Genomic DNA, 22693 nt, shown 5'->3' with positions numbered 1-22693 from the left:
AGTGCCTTTTGCCATCTGTGTTAAGGATACTCACAGATAATAGCCATCATTGAGTTGAAGTTTCCAATGTTGAAGCATTCTCTTGCCACATCAATGAAAAATTCCACCATTCTTGTACGCTGCTTTTTCTTTACAACCTGGAGAAAAACCCAATAGGGAAGGGATGGTCTGAATTTTGGGAAGGATGTTTAGCCAAAGGCACTGTAGCAGGATCAGTGAATAGATATTTCAAGACTTTGTCCAGCTAAATCTTAATATAGGCCTCAGGATTTTTTGTTAAGATTAATTTTTAATAAAACAGCAGAAATATTTGGAATGACTACCAATTACTAGTGTAGTTCTGGGGGAGTGCACATCTTTGTTTATACTAAAGAGTCCATGTCTTAGGCAGTTCTGCATAAACAAGCTGGACACTTTCAGCAATTTCCTGTTACTGGAAAAGGAAGACAACATGATGCTGCTATCAAAATATATGCAAAACATTTAAACCTCTCAAGAAGGGGGGAAGCATTGGACAGACTTAAAGTCAGGGGCATGGAACGTAAATGTGAGAGAAAGCAACTGCCACATCCTGCTTTTCTGGTTCTGCTGCATGTACTCCTAAATGACCTGTTGAGAGCAGGCAGTGAGGATGAGCAAATACACAAATTCCCACCCACACAAATGTGCACAGGACCAAGCAACTGATGCTGAGCATCTCATCTGCAAATTCTTTTATAAACTACAAAGCAAAATTAATTATTGCCTGGATTGCATTCATTCCTGAAAATATTTTCCCTGTTTAAACCTGAAAGTTCTCTCTGGCTTATATAAAAATGGCTCCTAAGCAGTGACTGCAGAATCTCTGACCTAAGTACTTAAGTTTCTGTCAGATCAAAAGAAAATGGTTCAGTAGTCAAAGGTCTGGCTTAGCCCTCAGTGTGCTAAAACCTTTCTTTGATGGTTTCCTAAATGTATGAGCCCTACCAGCCAGCTCTGGAGGTGTCTTGGTGTGCCTCTGCAATACATTTCTGAGAGCAGGAAATCTTAAGAGATTAGGATCAGTACACTGAACTTCATAAAAATGCAGCAGGCATTGGGATTTCCATGGAAGGGCTACTGACCAAGTAGGAATAGGGAAAAAAATTCCAATTTGCTAGAACTGGAATTAATAGAAATCTCAAAAACATAATAAGAAGCTAAAAAGAGAACACACATGGAAAAAAAAAAAAAAAAAGATAAAGGTTTCTGGGGCATACACCTTCCATTTCTTTGCCTATTATAAGTCAGAAGTTACCTTAACCTCTAGTAAGGTTATTCCTTACTCTGTTACTCTGTTACTTTTTTTAAACTTTCCAGTAGTACACTTTCTTTCCAGACTTTAAAGAAAGTTTATTCCTGATTTTTCTACAATGAATGTTGTATGAATAAAGTGAATTAATATAAATTTAAAAATTAATATATCACAGTGGTAATGTTATCTAAATGCAGTGGAAGGACACCTGTTTATTGGTAAATCTGCATTTAAAGGAGTATTTTTAAGAATCTTTTGCTGTATTAAAAAAAAAAAAAAGATAAATCCTAAAGAGCTCCCAACTCCACACAAGTTCCATTTCACTGCATGACTAATGCAGCTGCACAAAATTAAGCAATATATGCGAAGTCAAACATAGCCTTGAACTCTTAATCATATGAGCATGCAAATAATTTAATGCTTGAATAATGCTATTATCTTTAATTGCACTGCTAATATTTAAATCTCATTTAGACCACTGCTTGCCTCTTGTCCTTAAGGCCAGGATCCCTTTGCTATCTTGTTTTCTATGCATACCTACCCGACAAATCTCTGTAGCCACCAGCATGCTGAGGCAATTGAACCAGTTATCATAGGCCTCCAAATTATAGGTTTTGGTCACATCACTTCGGCACTGCAAGAGAACAGGTCGTGTTAAACCTCTCCTGTATCATGATAAAGTCAAAGCTTACCAAAGGATAAACTTCCTTTTCATATCTTGACAAAATCTTGTTGTACGTGTTTTAAGGCATGAGCTTGAAGAAGCTTAGGAAATGTCAGTCTTTCTTGCACAGGGTGTACTCAAATTATGGAGTTATTATTCTTTACTCTGGTTCATCTATGTTTCTTTTTCCCTCTGTACACCTTTTTGTACCTTGTGATTATCCAGGGAGTCCATGTGGCTGACAATCTGCATCAGATCCTCTGGATAAATGTTGCTCACCCTTTCCTGCGTTTGGAGAGAGGAGAGATTGTCATTGTACAGACAAACAGAGAGCTCTGTGAAAAAAAATCAAAGTTAGGAGAACATTTAGGTAACTTTATCTTCCTAGAGTGTGAGGTGCTTTTATCAGTGTACCTAACTGGTCTTGTTCATTACTTGACTTGGTATTTTTTTATTAAAACACTGGAGGCTCTCAGCGAAGCCATAGCCAAATTCACATTGGTGAGCATGTTAATATTCAGTAAATAGAAAACAAGACTCCACCCCAGTCAGTCTCACCAGTTCGATGTAGGTCAGCTGCTGTGCCAGGATCAGAGGGTCACAGCACACACTCAGGATGTCCTTCTGAGTTGACTGGGGCTTGGTTTTGAGGATAGTGCCCTTGTCAGTGACAGGCTGACGGAATTTCTCTCTGATTTCCTGGTATTGGCTCCGTGCAGAGAGGGCCATCAGGAGATTCTGTGTCATCTGGCTAATGATCTTTTTCACTGTTCCATTTTCCTGAGCAGAAGGGAGAAACAACAACTGCTGAAAACCATAGCTGTTGCAGACACGGATCACCAGAGAATTTCTGCCTGGGAAAAATAAATGTCTATTATCCATTTTCTTTCATCTTTTCTGAGCTGATCATTCTGTGACAAATGACCTTGTCCTAAATACCCACACAACTCCACAATGACACTGTTCTGCCTGCCTGCCTTCCCAGCTCTGCTTTGCTTGGCTGGCTGGTCTGCTCCTTTGGGTAGTGCCCCATTTCCAAGGCATCCGTGTCAGCAGCTGGAGTGGGCATGTGAAAGGTGCTGCAGCTGCTTGCACAAGGCTCTCTGGAACCTCTGGGCACTAAGGGCCAAAAGCTCTCACTCTGATCAGACCCACTGATGAATCCAGTCTGTCTAGCCCAAGCAGAATCCAGGGAATTCACATAATGTCCAGGAATATACCCCTAAAATATCCTAACTTAGCTTTGAACAGCTACGGCATCCAAATATTTATATAAGAGCACAATATACATCATGTTCTCAGACAACTAAAATGCCTTTCCTGTTTATTGTGTGCAGATTTTAAACATAAGATTTGTAAGGATTCATTGAAAGGTAAAGCCACAGGAACACAATCCATCTGCTCAGTGTTTTGAAAGCTAAGGTGATTTTTTTTTCTGCCATTGTGTCCTATAGACATTTCTCTGAGGTCATCCCCAAAGAGCTAACTTGATTGCTTTCCTACTCCTCCATCCTGTCTGCCACTGCTTTAAGTGACCCAGGTTTCTCCTGCTGCTGGGAAAATTAATTCAACCAGACAATCCTTTTCCTCACAGAATCGTTCTCTTGCTTTCATGCAAATTACTTTTCTTGAAGTTAACCACAAGGTTCACTTCTGCCAGTCCTCACTAGACAGAGCTGCAATGAATCTGTGACCATTCAAAGGAGCCACTACTGTGCAGTGATGTCTGAAATTATGCAGCAGATGTGAGAGACGACGACCAAATACTTGTATATTGCCTGTTATAATTAAGCAATAATGGTGTCAGAATGGTGCTTTACAAGGCAATAATCTGACTCCCAAGTGAAATCAAATGAAAAGCTGAAGGCAGTGTAGCTCATCTTGAGGCTGGATTACTGCTGAACAGCAGCTGTCTGGAGTAATTTCTGATACTGTGCTACAAGTGTTCAGAAATGCCAAGGGAGCCTGGTGGAGGGGACTAAAACAAAGCAGAATTCTCCTCTCTTATGCTGAGCTTTCCACTGTGAATGGTTTGCCTTCAGCCACTGTGCCTGACTTGCCCACGTGTCTGGGAGGAAGCAGACTTGATGTCAGGATTGCAGAAAATGACACTTGAAGATAGTTTAGAGTATTGCAGATATTATGTAAAATTGAGGAAAGAAACTCAGACATGAAAAGCTATGGCTTACTTAAGCTATTATGAATTTATTAGCATCTTAATGCTTAGAAAAATGTCCTTAAGAGTTTTAGCAGTTTCCTTTCATTACTAGTTTTACACTAATTTTCCCTACAACTTTGGAAGGTAAGCCAATGACTGTACAATGATTTGTACTTGTTTGAGTTAATTTTTACTAACTCTGGGGTGCAATCCTGGCTGCAGCTTTAGCTATTTGGTATGCTGCTATCACCAGAACAACACCTGACTGCTTTGTGTGAGTTCTCAGTTGACTTTCTACCTTTATGAATGAAGAATAATGTCCTAAGGGGATTTGAAAAAGCTTTAAAATACAAAATAAACCCCCAACCTTAACCGTAATTCCATGCTGAAGCATAATTCAATGTGCTAACAAACACTTAGAGTGAGAGCTGCTTTTTGTCAGTGTCAAATTAGTATTTCCTAGGGGTCAGATGAAGCATAGCTCTGCACTGATGAACCTTGATTGGTAGCCTTGTTAAGGGGGTAAATGAGGTGGTGCTGTAATTAATGGATGCCATCAGATGCCTCAGACACCACAGCAAGGAGCCATTCCACGAAGATGGGTTTTTCTCAAATGACCATTATTCATACATAAGAGTGGGAAGGAAAAGGCAGAAAGAAAGAGCACAACTTTCTCATTCAAAGTAACAGACAAATTAAATACTAAGATAGAGATGCTAAATAAACCTCTGCCAAGTCCCCTTTCACAGTGCTGTCTCTGCCAACATGCACCCCTTGGCCCTTGTCTGCAAAGAGAAGAGAAGGCTATAGTCCTGTTTCCTCTTCCCCTCCTCCTGAAGCACTGACATTCTCATCCAGCACCCACGTAAACATCTTTGCTGATGCAACAAAACCAAAGAACTTCCTTCACCTCACTCTGCTGTCCTCTCCCTGATTCATGTCCTGCTGTCAGACCTGTTGTTCTTCATTTTCTCTCTACCTGAATCAACAAAAGCACATAATACAACTGTCTTCCCTGTTCCTCCTAATTGTTCTCAAAAATATCTTGAAGTTGTGGGTTTAAAAAAAATAAGAAGCTTCTATTTCTACATAAATAAGACTTCACATTTGTACAAGCACTTTACAACTAATTCTCTTGCAGTTCTTGGCTATACTCTTCCTTCTGTCTATTGCTGTTAACAGTGAATTTCTCAATGAACAAAAAGTGAATGTTGGGAAAAAGCCAAAACTAACCAAAAAACCCCAAGAACCCCCTTTTCCCTGGCCCCCTTGACCCCTCCAAAAAATTAACACCCCTTGTTTTATTCCAATTCACTTTACCTGTTTGCTGTAGAAGGTTTTTCCAAGGCCTAGTTTTCTTCACAGGCTAGAAGCTCAGAGCTGTTAAGACTGGTGATGGACTAGCTAGCAGAGCTCAAAGATAACTTGCTTTGTGGAAATATTGTGCCTGCCACCTGAAACATTGCCGTAAACCAGCTGCTTTTTAGAAACAGGGAATGAGGCGCTTAAAAATAAACACCTTCACCTTGGCCAAGAGTACAGTGATACAACCAGCTGGTGTGTCTTGCAGAACATAGACGTGCAGAGTGGAGACAATGTACAAAGGATGGTATGTAATTCATTATTTAATCCTCTTGAGCCATTCTAGTTACTGTTCTTTCTCCTTCTGCACCACAGTCATTTTTCATATTGCCAGCACTATTTTCTCTCTTCTTCTTAGGTGTGGTGATTAGATGTAGACAGTTCCTGCTAATGGACCATTAAGTCCATCAGGCAGCCCATGTCCTGTGGTTACCCTGACAACTTAGCAACTGCTGCTGTAGTTCATTTGGGAGACACTGCCTGCAGGATTGTACGGAACACGGCACAGCTCATCTAACAGTTGACAAATACTGCTTCAGCACTTAACTTTTTTTTCCTTCCTACCTCATCACATTGTGTGATCCTGTGAGCAATCTCCTTCAACTCTTTCATGGATTTTTCATCTTGGAAATCATAGGGGAAAGTTTCAGTCCATTCCTTCAGGAGCTGAATGATTTTGGCAGCGAAGGATTTTAGTTTTGCCTAGAAAGAAACAATGAGTTGATCACCAACCGTAGACCTGTTTGACTGCAGATTAAATGGCTGATAAAGGTTCACAGAAATCTAGACACCCTTGAAAATACTTTGCATTAATAGTCGGTGATGGGGACAAAAAAAGAACATATTTAACTATGCACTAGATTCCTAAATAGTATCATTTAGCCTCCTTTCATGGTGATGTCTCTTACCAAACACTGTGAAGACATTTTCAAGGTGAGTTGTATAAAACCAGGAAGATGACAGAACAGTTCAAGTGACTTATTTAACTGAAGTCCATGGGGTTTAAGCTGATTTCTGCCACCTGAGGCAGCAGTACTGTAGTGTTTGAATTCAGATGTGTACAAACCACAGTACTCTACTGAGTGTTCATGAGAAATGTTCACAAAGATGTTTCAGTTCTATAGAATTTATCAGAGCACCCAGACTGAGCTGTATAGTAAATAAATGAATGACAGGAAAGACGTGTGTGTTCTCTCCATGACGCCTAAATCAAAACAGACTTTGACAATAAAAGGTATTGGCTTTTGTTCAAAAAGCTATCAACCACAGAAAGGGCAGAGAGAGTATTTTTCTATTTTTTTTTCGGTTGCCTGTGAATCTTCTAAGGTTTTTCATCAGTTAGACCTGAATTGGGTGCCAATTACTCCCCTCTCTGTTGCATCCATGGACAGCAGCATCAGTACATCCAAGGGAACAGTCCTGTAAAATTGGGAATGTGAGTGCTAAGAACACTTGTAATGAACAAGAAGAATCAAACCTTAATTTAGGTTATATTTATCCTCCTACCCAGCTTGTGATGCACTGAGGAAAAGGAGGAAGCTTTGTTTGTGCTCCCTCCCCAGTCGTGTAAGTGCAGAGGTCCCTGAAGGCAGCAGCTCCCTCTCCCCAGGCACAGCACAGCCCCTTGGGGACAGGAGGGCACTCAGCATGGCAGTGTCACCTCAGGAAACTGCTCTAAGTCAGAGAGAACACCTCCAAATGCTGGTAGCAGCTTCTGCCAAAACAGCATCTCAGCATGGTATGTCCCAGTTTATCTAATCAAAACTAAAGGTCAATTAAATTAAGCTGGTTTTGTTTTGCCTTTTTTTTAAATATCTCACCATTGTATAGTCAATGATATTAATAATCATTGATAAGAACTTAAACCATGCACCTTTGAATCCTCAATCTGACAGCCAGTGTTCCTCATAAGTCTAGAGGGAATTTTCTTTGGTTGTTTTTGTTTTTTTAAGACCTGCAAACTGCTATCTGCTAGCATGCATTTCCTACCTGTTTTTATTGACAGCATTTAATTGATGCTGCTAATGAGATAAACACAGAATAGCTGCACAGGGAGTGTGAAACCAAAACATCCCCATTCTTTTTGCCAGCAGTGGGCATTCCTGCAAAGCAGTGTCTGTCAGTGCCCCTCATGTGGAGCTTCAAGCTATTTCTCAACAGTGTGGGACAGAGTTCCAGATTATAGATGCCTGTACTCCAAACTCCCACTGTCATCTGCCTTGGGGAAAAGACAATTTATAGTCATTTGCCAGGAAATGAATGGAGCCTGACATTACTAAAAGAATAATCTGTAGGCGGTGATGGACTATTAATTAGCCAGGGAGTGCACTTCCATTCAATTAAAGTGAACAGGTATGTGCCAACTCCACTTTTGTTTACCAAAAGCTGCTGCAGAACTGTTTTTTAGTATAAATCATCTTGACTATCCTTTCTTCATAATTTTTGGAACTGAAAAAGGAGTGGTGAAGGCAGAAACATTTCAAAATCTCACCTTAAGCCATGGCAAGCATCTCCATATGAACACTCAGTTCATAAAGAATTTATGGGGTGTCTAGACTGACCCCAGCAGCTGAAGAGACTATATCAGTCATAGCTGATGCCTTTTTAATGCTGGTGTGTGTAAGATTGCTCCTCAAAGACCAGGAGCCCACTGAAGAGGTAGCATTAGCTGTCATGATCTGAAGTAGGTGCAGTGTAACACCAGCCTTCATGTCATCAGTTTGTTTAGGCACTGATACAGAAGGAAAAGGTTTCAAGGAGAAAAATGAAGCTTTGTACTTGTGGTAATCAGCCAAATTACCCCAAATTATACTCCATGTACAGCTTAAAACACAGTGATTTATGAACACTGACTTCCCATCTCTTGTATCTATTTTTGAGTTGTTATGGTTTGCCCTCTTCACGTGGCAAGCCAGGCATGTTGCAAGAGAAACTGCACTTGTCACGTTTAAAAAAGCTTAGTGTTTCATCAGATGCTTTTTAACACGCATGAAAACAAGGTGTACACTTTCTGAGAGCAATGCTGGAAGGGCTCAGTGCAGCAGAGCAGGGGATTTCTGTTTTGACGGAGCCCAGAGCAGCGTGACAGGCTTGGTGCACGCGGTAACCCAGATGGAAACCTCACAGATCTGTGGGCAGCAGCAGCACAGTTTCCTTTCTGTCATGGCTGCAGTAAACCTACCAACCTACTTTTCTCCAGTCCTGCTCCAGACATGAGCCTCCCCTTGTGAGGCCTGACAGAGTTCTTTGGAGTCCACGGGAATACTTCTCCCATAAACAGCTCTTTGAGAAGAGGAATAACTCTATTAATTTAAGTGTTCTGTGGATTGACCCTGTTCTGCACAAGACAAGACAGGACTGAAAAACAACTCCCAATTAGAAAGGAGGGCAATAGGAAAGATTTAATGGCAATGACCTGGTTATAGATATTTTTTCATTTTTAAAACAGAGGACTTACTGGCAAAAAACCCCAGAGGAAATAGTAAATTTTGAAGGGATTATATATTCCAAGACAGGCAAAACAAACTTAATAGAAACGAACTTCTATGTTCTCTTTTTATTTCTTCTTTAACTTGAGATATATAAAATACTCAAGCTGCAGAAAAAATGTACCACAGGTGTAACAACAGGAGTTTTTTCCACTCAATAATAATACCATACAAGTGATTTTTCACTGATAATCTTGTCTGAGACTTTCCAATCTCTAATGCACCTATGGAGAGTTAAATTTTTTCCTTTATGGTCAATCTTAACTACTGACTTGTATGTTATAATTGAGGTCTTAAACTGTGAAGTTCTTGCTTTTTATGAGTAGTTAAAAGGACTCTAAGCAGACTCCAAGACGCCTCAGAGCGATTTTCTTTGCAATCCACTTTTTCTGGGTTGTATTTCTGTAGAATTCTTTGGCTAGTCAGTAATGTCAAAACCAACAGAATGACAAGTATTGTGGTGTGTAACCTCAAAACCTGGTTTCTTGCCACTGTTCAGCTCACATGCTATCCAGGCACCAAGCTGTCCAGCTTATCTTAAGAGATTTGCATAAGCAAACTCCATCAGAGATGAACAGAGATACTTTAACTGCTTTTGTCAGCTATTTCCTGCTTTGCAGCCATTTAATTAGAAGGTGCTGGTAGCTGATGATACCTTAATGGATTATGACTGTGAATACTTGAGAGTATCTTGAGTTTGTATGCTGCATGTCAAATGAGATTTTATTTGTGTCCATGTAGAAAAACAAATGTTTGCAAGTGCTTGTGGCCAAACTATTCTGTAAAACACACAGGTGTTGGCAGTAGAGGGCAATAAAGCAGTAATTTGAGAGGAATGTCAGAAGTTCATGTAGTGTTTTCCAAGAAATTTGTGTTTAGAAGGCAGGAAAAATTTGCAGCTTATATTAAGGAGGTAGGAAGGGATTAAGGGCATAACAGAAAGAGCAGCCAGAAAAACATGTAAATTAAAGCCACCTCCCAGAAGTGATTTATTGTCACCCTGCTGTTTGCTGGGTTTCCTGTAGGCCCATGTCCAAGGTGCCAGCAGAAGGTGTAAGAGGGTGGGTGTTTGCAATACAAGCTGCTCTGTTTGACATTAGGATGTAATGCTATTTCATTTCTATTAGGAAGCCAGGACTTTTTAAAAAGTCTGCTGAGAAGCCACACTAATACTACTTGACAATTAGCATTGTATCTCTAAATAGCCAGCTGATTTAGTCCCCAGAGAGATCTTTCATTTGAAAATCTCTGAAGGGCATTGTTACTCACTAAAGTCTCATCTTACATCCCATGCATTTTAAATCCAAGTATTTCACAGATGTATTTGGACACTTTCTACTCACTGCAGTCTTTCCCTATGTAAGTCTACAGCTCAGACTGACTCATTCTGTATTTCAGATGGTGCTGCCACCTTTTAGAGGTTCCCATTTCTGGTGTTTAGTTACATGTTGCTGGGGAACCATTACAACTTAGAGAGCAGAGTTTGCTCAGTCACAAAGTAAGTTTGGCAGTGGTGCTAGGGACAATTATCACCCCTGAGTACAAAACTGGGTGCAGTGGTTCTGGCACCTTTCATCCCTGACCTTTGGTTTCCCCAGCACCTACAGGATGAGCTATGCAGATATCTGGAGAGCAGATCAGGGGACTGACCTGGATGAAAGTCATTTTGCACCACAGTTAATTTGTCCTGTGGAGCAATTTTGTGACATTCGTAAGAGGATGCACGTCAGGAATAGTATGGGAGAAAAAGCCCTTAGGTCAGTATTGCTGTTAAAAACTCTTTATTGACAAACCAGAGTTGCCTTTTGTGCTCTTCACTCAGAGTGCTGGTACACTAAGGAGAAAACAAAACAGGACTACTAAAGTGCTGAAGATTAGGAATGGAAGCATGTAATGTCTCATCAGAGAAAAAAGGTCCCAAAACATGCCCAGGATTTGAACAATTTAGGTCTTTACTTGTTAGGACCATCCTGTTTCTGTCACTCTTATTTGCTGTCCAGCTTGGACTTTTCTGGAACTCCAATTTCAAATGACTGAAAAAGTCTTTCAATACACATTTTACAAATGGTGACATTAGATGGATGTAAGTTTGGTTTAACTGATTTTAATAAAACATGTCAGTGCAGGTCACCATTTTAAATAAGTGCATCCCTTAATTTTTGCAACTGTTAAACTGAGTTAAATACTGGGTTAAAACACCCCAACAATAACCTGTAGCAGAGGTTATTGTTAACTCTAATAGGATGCTGAGGCTGACTGGAGAAAGGGATTTTCTTGAATCTGATTTTCCTTACTTGGTGAAAGCTCAAAAGTGCAAACCAGCTGCTGGGCAGCTTTCATGGCACACACACACTGCTCCAGTGCACTGCTCCACTGACCTGCAGCTGACTGCTAAGGCAGAACATGACCTCCAGCAAATGTGGCCAGCAAATGAAGCAAAGATACTTCAAAGAACAAGATCCAAATACAAGTGCATCCAGCAACATATGCCAGTTACAATTTTGTATTATTCTTTATCAGTCTATTTAGCTTTACAATGAGAAGGAGAGAGTGGAAAATAAATTACAGCACCACAAGTCACTGAGGAATGTAATGGTCCATTTACCTTTTCTGCCTCAGTCCCCACTTCCAGCTGCTGCTTCTGTTTAATGCAGATCTGCCCCACTTTAGCCAGGAGCTCATGTGGGTGAATGAAGACTCTTGAGCTCAGTAGGAAAGTGAAGATGTAAGTTCTCTGTGGAAGGATTAAAAAGAAAAACAACAAGTTGAAAGGATGTGTCTTCCTTGGAAAAACTAATCTGTAAACTATGAATTTTTCTTGTCTCCAGAGAAATGCAGGTCCTTTCCAGCTCTGTTGAAAGGAAATGCTATAGGCTTCAAGGCTGTTAACTGTGGGGTTTTCCAATTATCAAATGGTTTCCTTTTAAAATGCCAGACTCAGTGTGCCTGATTAGTCATCACTTACCAAAGCCACAAATGAAATACATCTAATGAAGGGTGTTATGACTCTTAAACACCACTATTTAATGCTGCTTTGTTTCTTTAAGAGTGATTGTTTCTCACTGAGCTGCAGAAAACTGCTTCATGTATATTCCAAACCACAGCTGTAATTTCTTCATGTAGGGGGATTTTCATTCCTTTCTCACCACAATCACTGACAAAAGGTTTCGCTTTGTTTGAGGGCACAGGACAGTATTTTAGTTTTAAGCTTGACTTTATTCATCTGGGGCTTGTTTCAGAGTCTTTTGAATATGAACACTGCTAATAAATACTAACAAATAATGCTAATAAATACCAACAATGAGGATGTCTCATTAGAAAGAACATCTCCATTGTAATTTAAAAGCTGTGATGCACTGTGATGCACTCTGGACAAGTATCCATTGTACCATATTTTGGATCATTTAACTGAAGTGAGGGTGATTTTTTTGTCCTAGTCTTGGTCCAGGGCTTGTAGCTGGGCTTCTGCATTGGACTGTAATTGCCTGACTAATGACAGTAGCATCTCATAAGTATTTCATTTTTCCCTGAGGCTTTGTGGTAAAATTTGGAGTCAGAAATTACAGGGGATCTCCTTGACATTGCATTTCAATTAACCTCTGTTATGTTTGAAATGTGCACTGTTACTTTTACCACGTTTTCATAATGTGACTGCAGGACACAGCCAAGTGCATTTAAATAGTACACGTGAGCTTGTACCACCTTGGGCTGGGCAAGTGAATTAAGACAGTTAAAATTTTAGGAGCAGTTGTCTAAAATATGGTATCTCTACTATCTGCTACCAAATTCTGCTGCTTGCAGTTGCTAGAACAAGCTTATAATTAAACAAAAATGGTATCTTTATGACCCCAAAGTTGTTATGTGGTATCTCTCTTTAATCAGAGTAAAATGTGCTATTAATGAAAAATGTTTTCACTTCTCTAGTACTCAGCATGCCCTGTAATACAAATTTAGCACTAACCACCAAGTATCAGGGCAAAAGGAATTTTTAAAAAACAAAATAAATAACACTAACCAAAAGTCACAGTGTTCTGGGAGTGACTGAAAAGTGTAATAGATTAAACACATATCTAAACATACAACTCTGTCCTGAGCTTCTGAAGGAAGGTAATGAAAGTACAGAATGTACAATATGATACAGCAGAGGCATTTAAAATGCTCATTCTGATTTGAAGATGTTATTTGTTCTGGGGTTCATGTATTACATTAGGAACAACATAAATTCTGTACAATCAAAACCAGAGCTCAGCTGTAGTCTTTGCCTTGTCTGTTGTTTATGGATGGAGGAAGAGCGGAGGTGAAGGGCTGACTGGATGGACAGTGTGGGTCAGGTTCCTGAGTGCTTCCACTGATGCCTACAGAAGAAGCCCCTTGGGGCCAGCTCACAGGCCAGCTCTTGGTGACCTTGAGCAGCAGGGCAGGGCAGTGACAGGACACTGACAGCAAGGCCTCCCTCCCTAATGGCATCCTCCACAAGTGTACGTATGGAAATCTAAGAAATTAGGCTTCTGTTTGATATGTCATGTCTCTGCAGAACTCCAGAGTTTATTTTTACATTTACGGTGACAAAAACCTGAAGATCAATTCTATAAAATCCTGTGGTAGTGCATGTGATGTGTAATGGGCACTAAAATTAGGCTGAAAAGCTAACCTGGTTCACAAAAGGGGACTTGGTTGTGCTATGGGACAATATATCAGATTCTATTCCCGTGCTTATGAGAGTGATTCCTAAAGGACGTGTTCCCTACTCAGAATGAAAACAACAAAAAGAACTGTGTCAGGTTGTGAGACTTGGGGTGTGTGTTTGTGTCTTTAACTATGCCTGCTTATCCTCTGTTTCACTTTCTGTCTATCTCATGGGTTCACTGTTGTCCCTGAACTTAAAACTGTGAGTCTGGGCTATGTGGAACAGGAATTTAGCTGTTGGGTGAGTCAGCTGTCACTGGGTTGTATGAAAATTTTATTTGCACTGAAGACATGAAGCAGCCCTCACTTTTTACTGTATTTTGCATTTGAGAGATGAGATGGGTGGGGAGGAAAAACAAAAAAAGGACATGATATTTTGATCCCTTCCCCACATTCTTGCTTTGGGAGTTGAGAGGGCCTGTCTGAAAGATGTCAGTAGCAGGGAACCACAACTTGAGCCACACTGCCCCGGCAGTGACCTTTGCTCTGATAAGCTGGACACATTCTTTTAAGCAAATATGTAATTTTGCTTCTCACAGTAATTCTAGAGTTGGTCTCCTTGGTGGAAGCATGTGTGATGTGGCACAGTGTTTATCCAAAGTGAGTCTCAGAAAGGGCCACTCAGCCACTCACAGCATCATTTTCCTGCTGTCACACAGGAAGAAAAGTGTCACATGACCTGTGCTTTTACTTGGTTTCTTTGATAATGTTTTATAGGATGTTCATAAAAGTTTTGAACTGGCAAGAAGCAGGAAGATACAATGTGTACTTTCCATTTTAGGCTTGCTGATGTGTCTCTGTAATCAGTAATAGCCGTACTGGACCCATGCAATGCCTTTTCAGACAATATCAAACTTTTGGGTTTCAGAAACAAGTTATCATTCTTTCTGGAATCCATCTGCTCTATTTTTATTCCATTTTTTAAAGTCATTTAACTGGCACTAGGTTCATTACTTTGGAAAACAAAATTGTTCCATTGTGGTCAATCAAGACATGCTGGTTCACACCATACTGGTATCAAATTGAGGGGGTTTTGATACTTTTATTACTGACACAGACAAGGACTACAACTAATCAAACTAAAAATGACAGCAGTACTGACCCCCTCATTTCCTTGCCTCTCTGCTACTAGCCACTCCTTTTCAATAAAGAAATTTCAGACTGAACTAAGCCACGCATTTCAGCTTAGGTCTCAGGGGTTAGGAAGACAGTTGTTTTGGACAGTAAAAATTTCACACTAATGTCATATGCCTTAGCAAGGTCAAGGATTTATGTGATTTGCTGCTGTACACAGGCTAAATGTTATAACAGTGTAAAAACCTACAGTTTCTCAGGCAGTCCTCTAGCCATGAAGAGGATGGTCTGGAGAAGGAAATTTAGCTCTGAAGCTAGCTAGTTTGATAAAGAATGATTTAAAAAATGCTTCCATAAGCTATAAGAGTGAAAGTTAAGCTCCATTTATCCTAAAAGTGACAGGTATTTGGGAGGGGAGACAAGAAAAAAAAAATCCTTTCTGCAGTTGGGAAATGTAAGTAGACACAAAAGGGGCTTGTGCTTTGCAAGAGAATAAGAAGCCAGATTCCTTTAGTGCCTAAAGTTGTTGCTAAGAGATGAGCTGAATTATATTAAAAAAAAGAAGAGCGTGAGTGCACAAGACTAAAGAAGGAATTGTTACTCTCTGACCCAAGAATGCACTGATGACTTCTCGAGGCAGGGAAAAAAATACAATTTCTCTGTGTGCACTCACAGCTCATTCTGGAACTTTGTGTTTGTGAAATGTTTTCTTCAAATATTTTCTTGCTTGGGCACAAGGGTTGCAGACTGGTACATTCCATTCCTAACCTCCTGAACTCCTCTCTCATGAGCATACACTTCCCGATGTGCAGAGCAAGTCCCTGCACACAAACAAGACTCAGAAGAGCAGCACACCAATGCAGGCGCTTATCTTTCTTGTCCTCCCTTGCCTGTCTCGTGCTCTGCCAACGCGGCAAACACGTTTTTGTTCTGCCTCTGTAACCAACACAGAAAGATACTGTGTGTTTGCTCTCTCCCCCACTCCCTTTTTCTCTGTCCAGAAGGTTTCTGTGATCAACGTGCACGCAGGCAGCAATGCCTTCAGAGCACTGTGCTCAGATGTAGCAATCAGAAAACTCAGATGGGTACTGCAACTTAGAACTGTGTCACTCTGAAACTCGGGTAACCTCTGCCCTAATACTGCCACCAGCTTGTCTTGGTGATACCTTGCTGCCTTTCTTTGGATGAGTAGCCAGAGAGTTAAGACTAAGAGGTTTTGATACTTCTCTCTTGAACATACAGGACTGGCTACTCTTCTGACAGGATATCAGCTTCAATGTGAACCCTCTGTGGCAACTCCCCTAAAACCACAAATGAGCATGAAATGAGCTATAAACACGTAACTGAAGGGAAATAGAAAGCTTGTGTTTGAAGACAACTCAAATACAGCTTCTTCTTTATGTTGCTCAGAGCTCATTCGTCTACTCATTTTATAATTAATCCTTTCCCCTAAATTGGGTGATCTGGTTTAACTAAATCTGGTTAAACTATATGTTGTGCTGCAGAGATGAATTTGGTTTAATGCTGTTGTCCATCTCTCTTTCCCTGGAGTTACCCTTGACTGCTTCTGTTTGATGCTCAGCTGTGAGCTTGCTGTCTATTTAAGCTACAGCTTGCAGGGTGGGGTCCGTGGCTGCTTGGCTTGTAATGCACTCTTGCATGGGATATGAAGGGAAAGCACCATGGAAACTAGCAGCTTTCCAGTGTAAGGGGTCTACCTTACTTTCTGGAACCATTTTAAGAGTAGCTGTGTTATAAATAGATTTTATGTTGCAAGGTACAATAAGAGATGTGCATTAGCAGCTACTTAAAAAACTTTGCTACACTTCTGAAATGCAAGTAGCAAGTAAGAATATTGCTGTATCACACCAAAGAGAAGGAACAGACTCCTTGGATTATCCTAAAGCTATTCATTCATCCACTGTTATACCACACCAGCTCTACCCACTAGTTTCTTCTGTGCATCTGTTCTACAATATGTATTTGGGGGTGTGGAATGGAGATTTAATGTCTAACAATGGTTATCCCTCTGAGTCTTAGGATTTGGTACTGGCAGCACAATTGTATGTTAGCCATATTTAAATATAAGGTTTAGGATTACTTTTGAACTGGAATAGTAAACCATGCTTGTTTTGCTTTTTTAATCCTATACTGATGATTGATGGCAATTCTGCATATTCCTGCTGAACTCTCACATGGAGAGTCCCTTTTTGTGGATGATGGTTGTGAGGATGTGTGGTGTTATTTGTGGGACCTTGGAGGGACTTTACTGTGATTTAAATGCGACCACAATAAAACATTCTACACAAATTAGACTGAGAAACATAAAAGATATAGCATGGCCCACTACAATAAACATTGAGTTTGACGTACAAGTTAATAGTGACTGCAGTTTCCTGCTCCCTTTTTAGTTTTTCAAAGTGCTGGAATACTTCTGTAATAGCTGCTGCTTTTTCAGAGCTCAAATAGAATATAAGTTATATAGTCTCTCTGATTTTTGGCCACTTGTTTCAATAGTATCTTTCATTAATGAGCACAAAGAGTAATTTTAAGTGATAAAGTGGCATCTTAATATCCTAGGTTCAAATTCTTACTGCATACCCTAGAGTTATATATAGGTAGTATTCACTTTGAGGACTGCACTGAGGATGTTCAGCCAGTTGCAAAATCATTTTCAGGCTCGAGAACATACATTATTACAGCAATGGCCCATTAAAATGTCTTTAGAAAGAGAATATTTTAATTAAAATCTATTTTGGGTTGTGATTCTTTTTTTTCTGATGGCCTAACTAGAATATGCATAGAAAATTAAGGGGAAAAATACTAGAGCTGTTTTCAGGTCTGCTTCCCTAAGTAGGACCTGTTTAGTAGTTAATCTTGGCTGCATTAGAGCTAAAGCAGCTTAGAAGTATGAAAATTCTGTGGCTAATGCTGCTTTTAATTGGTTCTTAAGGCACCCATTTGAGTTCAAGATGGCTTTATCTTTCTAACAAGTCCTCTCATTTAGAAACAGAAAATATCCCTACTGAGCAACACCTTTAGTGAATGAATATTGCCAGTAAAATAAATGCATCTCTAGCCTACATCTACATCTTGAATCAGACAGAGGTAGAATTTCATGAGAGAGCACCAATCCAGGTACTAACGCAGTATGGGAGCACTAAACCGTGGGAGAAAAAAAATCCCCTTCGGTGGCTACTTACATCTGGGTAATAGTCCATGGTGGGCACCAGGCGCTCTATCAAGGCCTCCAGTGATCCAGAAACGAGGTTCCCATCCTGATAAACAGGGTCCACACATCTCTCTCCCATGTCTGGCTGCACTTGCCCACTACAACTGGAACCAAGCATGCTGGAAAATATTGGCGTCTGGGGCATAGTTTCCTGCAGAAGAGGCAAAGAAAGGGAGAGAGGGTTAAGCTTTCTTCCAGGATGTCTTACGTGTGGGTTTTACAGAGGCATACATTAAACGCAATTACAGATTTGACTGAAGGCAGCCTCAGCGTTCAAGCTGAGTTCTGAATCCAGAAAAGCAGTCACACATCTGCAAGCTGGCTTTGGTGTTCGAAATGCACTTTAAACTATGTCTCTAAGGCTGTAGATGCATGAGCTGTAAGAATTTTCCTCACTGCACTTGATTTCTTCCTTCTCCCCAGTTTTTCCCTGGTTCTTTATGCATAAAACTAGACAGAGATGAAAACACAGAATGCTTTCTGAATTTCCAAGATACTGAAGTGGTGCCTTACTGAGCAAACAAACAAGTACTAAGCCTTAATGTTCCCATTTTTACTCATTTTGAAGTCAGATCTTTGGCCAAAATACTTCACTTGTGGTGATAAATCCTTCATCACTTCTGTAGCTAGATGTAATCCAGCTATCAGCACAAGTGCATCTTCTGCATGTAGACATCACTGGAAACAGCAGGGGATATCCTGTCTGATCAAAATTGCCGCGTTTTTTTAAACATGAAACCAGGAACTGGGTGGAACTGTGACATATACTGTCATACACAAGACTAATTTAAACAGTCTCTTTGGAGATCTTTGCTTAGGATACAAACCTGCTGTTGCAACACAAAAACCACACGAAGGTTTAGGGTTTGCACCTCCCTTCCCTTGGCCACAGTTGTATCACTGTACCGAAGCCTCTGAGTAAACTGTAGGGGGTTTCTTGTTTGTTTTAAATTGGCTACAGCTTAAATCTATGCAGAAGGCTAAACAAAACATCCTGCTACTGTATGTAAAGGTTGAAAATGCTATTCAGCATCAAAACAGTTCCCCCTGGCTGCTGAAATAGTCAAGACTGTTTAGGAGATCAAGTGCAAAGAAGGCAGCATTAACTCTTGAGCTGCTGTCTCATTGTCTCTGAAAGAGACAAGATATTGACACAGATGAAAAGCACTTATGTAGATGAAAAGGATTAGGCCATTATCGGCACCTTTAACCTGACAGCTGTTTCTAGCTGCACTCATCTCCTGCACTTAAGTCTTCTCCTGAGCAATTTTTTAATGCAAGGCATATTTTTCCTCTCAAACTCTACAAAGTCAATCATTCATGTTTACAACTGGAGTACAGAACATTTTTCTCCTCTTAGGCACGGATAAATGCTAGGTGCATTGTGAGGAAAAAACACCAGTATTAACAGAACTTGTTTATCAAAGTGACAGATTTACTTGTGTGACGCTGATAAGTAGAGCTGTTTCGTGGCTTTTACCAAAAGACCATTGCATACATACGTGATAAGCGACATAAGGGAAGTGTAATTCCCTGTAAGATAAATATAGTAGCTCTTTAATAGCAACCAGGGAGACCACAAAGAGGAATGGAGTTGTGTTTCAGAAGTTCAGAACACAGAGTCCAATAAAATAGAAAATGCAGGATCTAATGTCATATCAAAAGAAATGAAAAAATGACAGTTCTGCACAAAAGTGCATTGAGGTTACTCGGTATTTTACAGATTTATCTATTAGGCCCGAGCTGTGCAGTACATAACACCGAGAAACGGCTGAAGCTAACGGCTTTGCTATCTGTACTATGTAACCCGCCAGTAATTTGCTTTTTTCCCTTTTAAGGTCCATAGCAATACAGCCCCAAGCTGCTTCTCAGGATGGTCTGGCTGTGATGAGCACTTCTGGCTAACAACTTGAAGTTGCACAGTGCTTTTAAGCGAAGCTAACCATCAAACAAATCCCCAGTGAAACGATGCTTCAGCGGGAAGCCCACCCCGCTTTCGCCATCAAGCCTTTTAACTCCTTTACGGCGTTCGTCGTTGCATCAATTTGGTTTTTAAAGACCACTCTGGGGCGCAGCCTGCACCGCTCCCCGCCGCCCGGGCTGTGCTGCCGGGGTTGGCTGCCGCATCCAGCGGTGCCACCCCGCTCCCGGGGCCAGCCGCGGGGAGGGCAGGGGGCACAGCGGGGCGCGCTCCGCCGCCGCCACGCCGCGATCCTGGGGCGCTCTGCGCGCTGCCCGCGCCCCCAGCCCCGCTGCTGGGGCGGGGAGCCCGCGGCACAGCCCCGGCAGCACCTGCCGCCCGCCCCGGAGCCGCTCGCCGGCGTCTTCCGCGCGGCGGGACCCGGCGCGGCGCTGGCTCCGCCGCAGGGCAGCTCCGCGCCAAACCCACCCGTGCCCTCCGCGCTTACGGGGGTTCCCGCTCGGCGGCACCCCGCGCTCTGTCCCCCCGAGCCCGCAGGCGGCGGGCGGGCCGGCTCCGGCAGCGGCGCTTACCCTCATCTTCCTGGCGCCGCGCTCCCCCGGCGGCGCGGGCACCGGGCCCCGCGGCTCTGACAGCTCCGAGCGCCCGCCCGCGCCGCCGCTCCCGCCGCGCCTGACGTCACGGCCACCACGGCGCCCCGTTGGCTGAGCGGCGGCGGGGCCCGTTCAAACGGGGCCGCGCGGGGAGGGCGCGCCGGCCGGGGGCTCCGGCGGGGGGAGCCGGGCACCTTTTCTCCTGTGAACATTTCATCCTTCCGATCTTTCCGCTTGGTTTTGTGGGGGATGGCTGGTTCCCCCTCTTCCCCCACCCTTTTTTTTTCTAATTTGTTTGGTTTTTTCCCCTTTTCTGTGTTTTCCCCCCAGATGCGCGTTCTCCAGCCGCCAGCCCGCCCGTCTTTCCGCGCTCCGCCCGCTTGTGCCGGTGTGCGGGGAGCGCTCCCGGGGGCGGCCGCGCCGCGGGACGCGCTGCTCAGGGATCGCGGCCGCCCAGCCCTGCCCGCTGATAATTGTTTTCATTCCTCTCGGTCGCAGTTGTTTCTCTCTTCTAGTTGCCTGAGCCAGTCATCTGATAGCCCTGGGCTTGTCCCAAGCCGTAGGGCTGACGCGGGACCAGCCCCTGTTGTGTCACACACGGGCACGGGTCCTGTCTAGGATCTGATCTCCCGTCGAAAGGCTCTGAGGTGCATCTAGCCTCCCCACAGAGTCCCTCACCTGTACCCAGGAGCAGCTAAGGGCTGCCATCTTTTCAGCTTTTTCCCACAAAAGCAAATCTTTCTCGTCCTGTTCTTCGTTTTACTTGAACTGTCATGGTTTAGTGGTTGCTGCATTTTCTCCGGTCATTATTTAGATTTATTTTTGTTATTCCAATTTTTATTTAATTGCTGTGTTTGAATATGTAGCAGAAGGCTTCTCTAGTTTCCGTGGTGATTAATGTAGGAAAAGCCTTTTTGGAAGTAGGTACGCCACTCTAGGTAGGTGGGCACGGCAAACGAATTTGGGCACATGCACATACTCAGGAGTGTAAGGAATAGATTCGTGATGGCTCACAATCTGAGAACAAGCACTGTCATCCATCCTAAACACACATTAATTTTAGAAGGATATGTAGCTACTCATCTTTACTGCTTGCTTACTAAATTCCTTTATGCTTTCCAAATTCTAACAGTTCTGCTATAGAGATTATTTTCCCCATTTAAAATGAGTTTTTCTTTTAAACATCTACTATAAAAGTCACATTTCTTCACCCCTTGCCAAGTCTGCTTTGCTGTTAGTCTCAATCCTGTCTCTTAGCTGTACTCCACAGCCTTCAGAGTGTGCAGGTGCTGTAGCAGGTCTGATGCCTGTTTATGCAGAGGCTCTGCTCAGTTACAGCCCCCTGCCTGCCTTGGACGCCGAGCAAGTTCCAGGCAGCAGTCCTGAGCTGGAATGCAGCGAGTGGTGTCTGACCTGCTGCACTGCCACGTTATGACCCTACTGTGTAATGGTCAGGTAAATGTAATGGTAACCCACTGGAGGGCGAGGGACAAGTTTTGTCAAGTCTTGTTCAAACATCTTGAACCTCTTTATAAAAAGTTATCAAAAGCAGAAGGTAAGAACTTGTAGGCTATCACTGTATAAGATGATAGTATTTCTTTCTGAATGCTATGAATATCTTTCAATACCTCATCTAGTATTTATGGCTAAGAGCAACACCAGCAAGCCTGCAAATAAGTATGCATGAAAAACAGGTATTGGATTTCATTCTCTCCGTGCTAATCTGTTTTCCAGCCTTACTCAAACATTTGCTGAGACTTTAAGAAAAATATGTCCATTAATCTTAGCAAAACATACCTAGTTAATTGAGCTCTAGTCACAGATTCAATCTGTTGAAAAAACAACCCCAAGTCTTTTTGTTTGTTTGGGGCTTTGTTGGTTTTAGTGACATCAGAAATTAGATCTGCCTTGTCAGTGGAAGAAAGAAATGTAGGAATTAAGAAAAATTCCAATAAAATTAAGGAAAACTATGCTAGCTAGGCATGCTCTCTCTTCTCTGAGCCATGTGTCTATACTGTGGTGTTTTTCCATATTTCTCCATTCAGTAGTCCAGAAGAGTCTGTTTAGGAATTTTTGTATGTATGTAAAGGAGCATATGCGTGTATATTTCTTGTTTATATACATACCTAGATATGTGTATACAAATGTTGGGGGCTGTGTCAGGATAAATGTTCAGTAAAATATCTTTTCCTTTCCTAGGATACATTTTACTTGGTTTTGGGGACACTGTGTTGTGCAGTCT

The 22693-nt window shown here is 41.9% G+C and overlaps 1 protein-coding gene across 4 annotated transcripts in view; it reads right to left on the bottom strand.

The window, feature by feature from the left end:
- RASGEF1A (RasGEF domain family member 1A) overlaps positions 1–22693 on the bottom strand; it is a 149605-nt gene that overhangs the window by 6407 nt on the left and 120505 nt on the right. For 3 of the 4 annotated variants that reach the window (XM_041405015.1, XM_041405012.1, XM_041405013.1), the window contains 7 exons: positions 17909–18088; positions 11551–11679; positions 6022–6159; positions 2496–2717; positions 2148–2222; positions 1815–1907; positions 35–137 (listed from right to left, as the gene is read on the bottom strand). In XM_041405015.1, coding sequence (XP_041260949.1) covers positions 35–137; positions 1815–1907; positions 2148–2222; positions 2496–2717; positions 6022–6159; positions 11551–11679; positions 17909–18082 — 934 coding nt within the window. In that variant the 5' untranslated portion in view covers positions 18083–18088. Of the gene's footprint in view, positions 1–34; positions 138–1814; positions 1908–2147; positions 2223–2495; positions 2718–6021; positions 6160–11550; positions 11680–17908; positions 18089–20430; positions 20541–22693 lie in introns of those variants that run through there. The other variant, XM_041405014.1, reaches the window with a different exon arrangement.

This window comes from Onychostruthus taczanowskii, unplaced genomic scaffold (genome assembly GCF_017590055.1).
Source record: "Onychostruthus taczanowskii isolate IOZ18803 unplaced genomic scaffold, ASM1759005v1 scaffold22, whole genome shotgun sequence".
NCBI classification, from domain to species: domain Eukaryota; kingdom Metazoa; phylum Chordata; class Aves; order Passeriformes; family Passeridae; genus Onychostruthus; species Onychostruthus taczanowskii.
The sequence above is the reverse complement of the archived record's forward strand: the minus strand, read 5'-3'. Positions and strand labels throughout refer to the sequence as shown.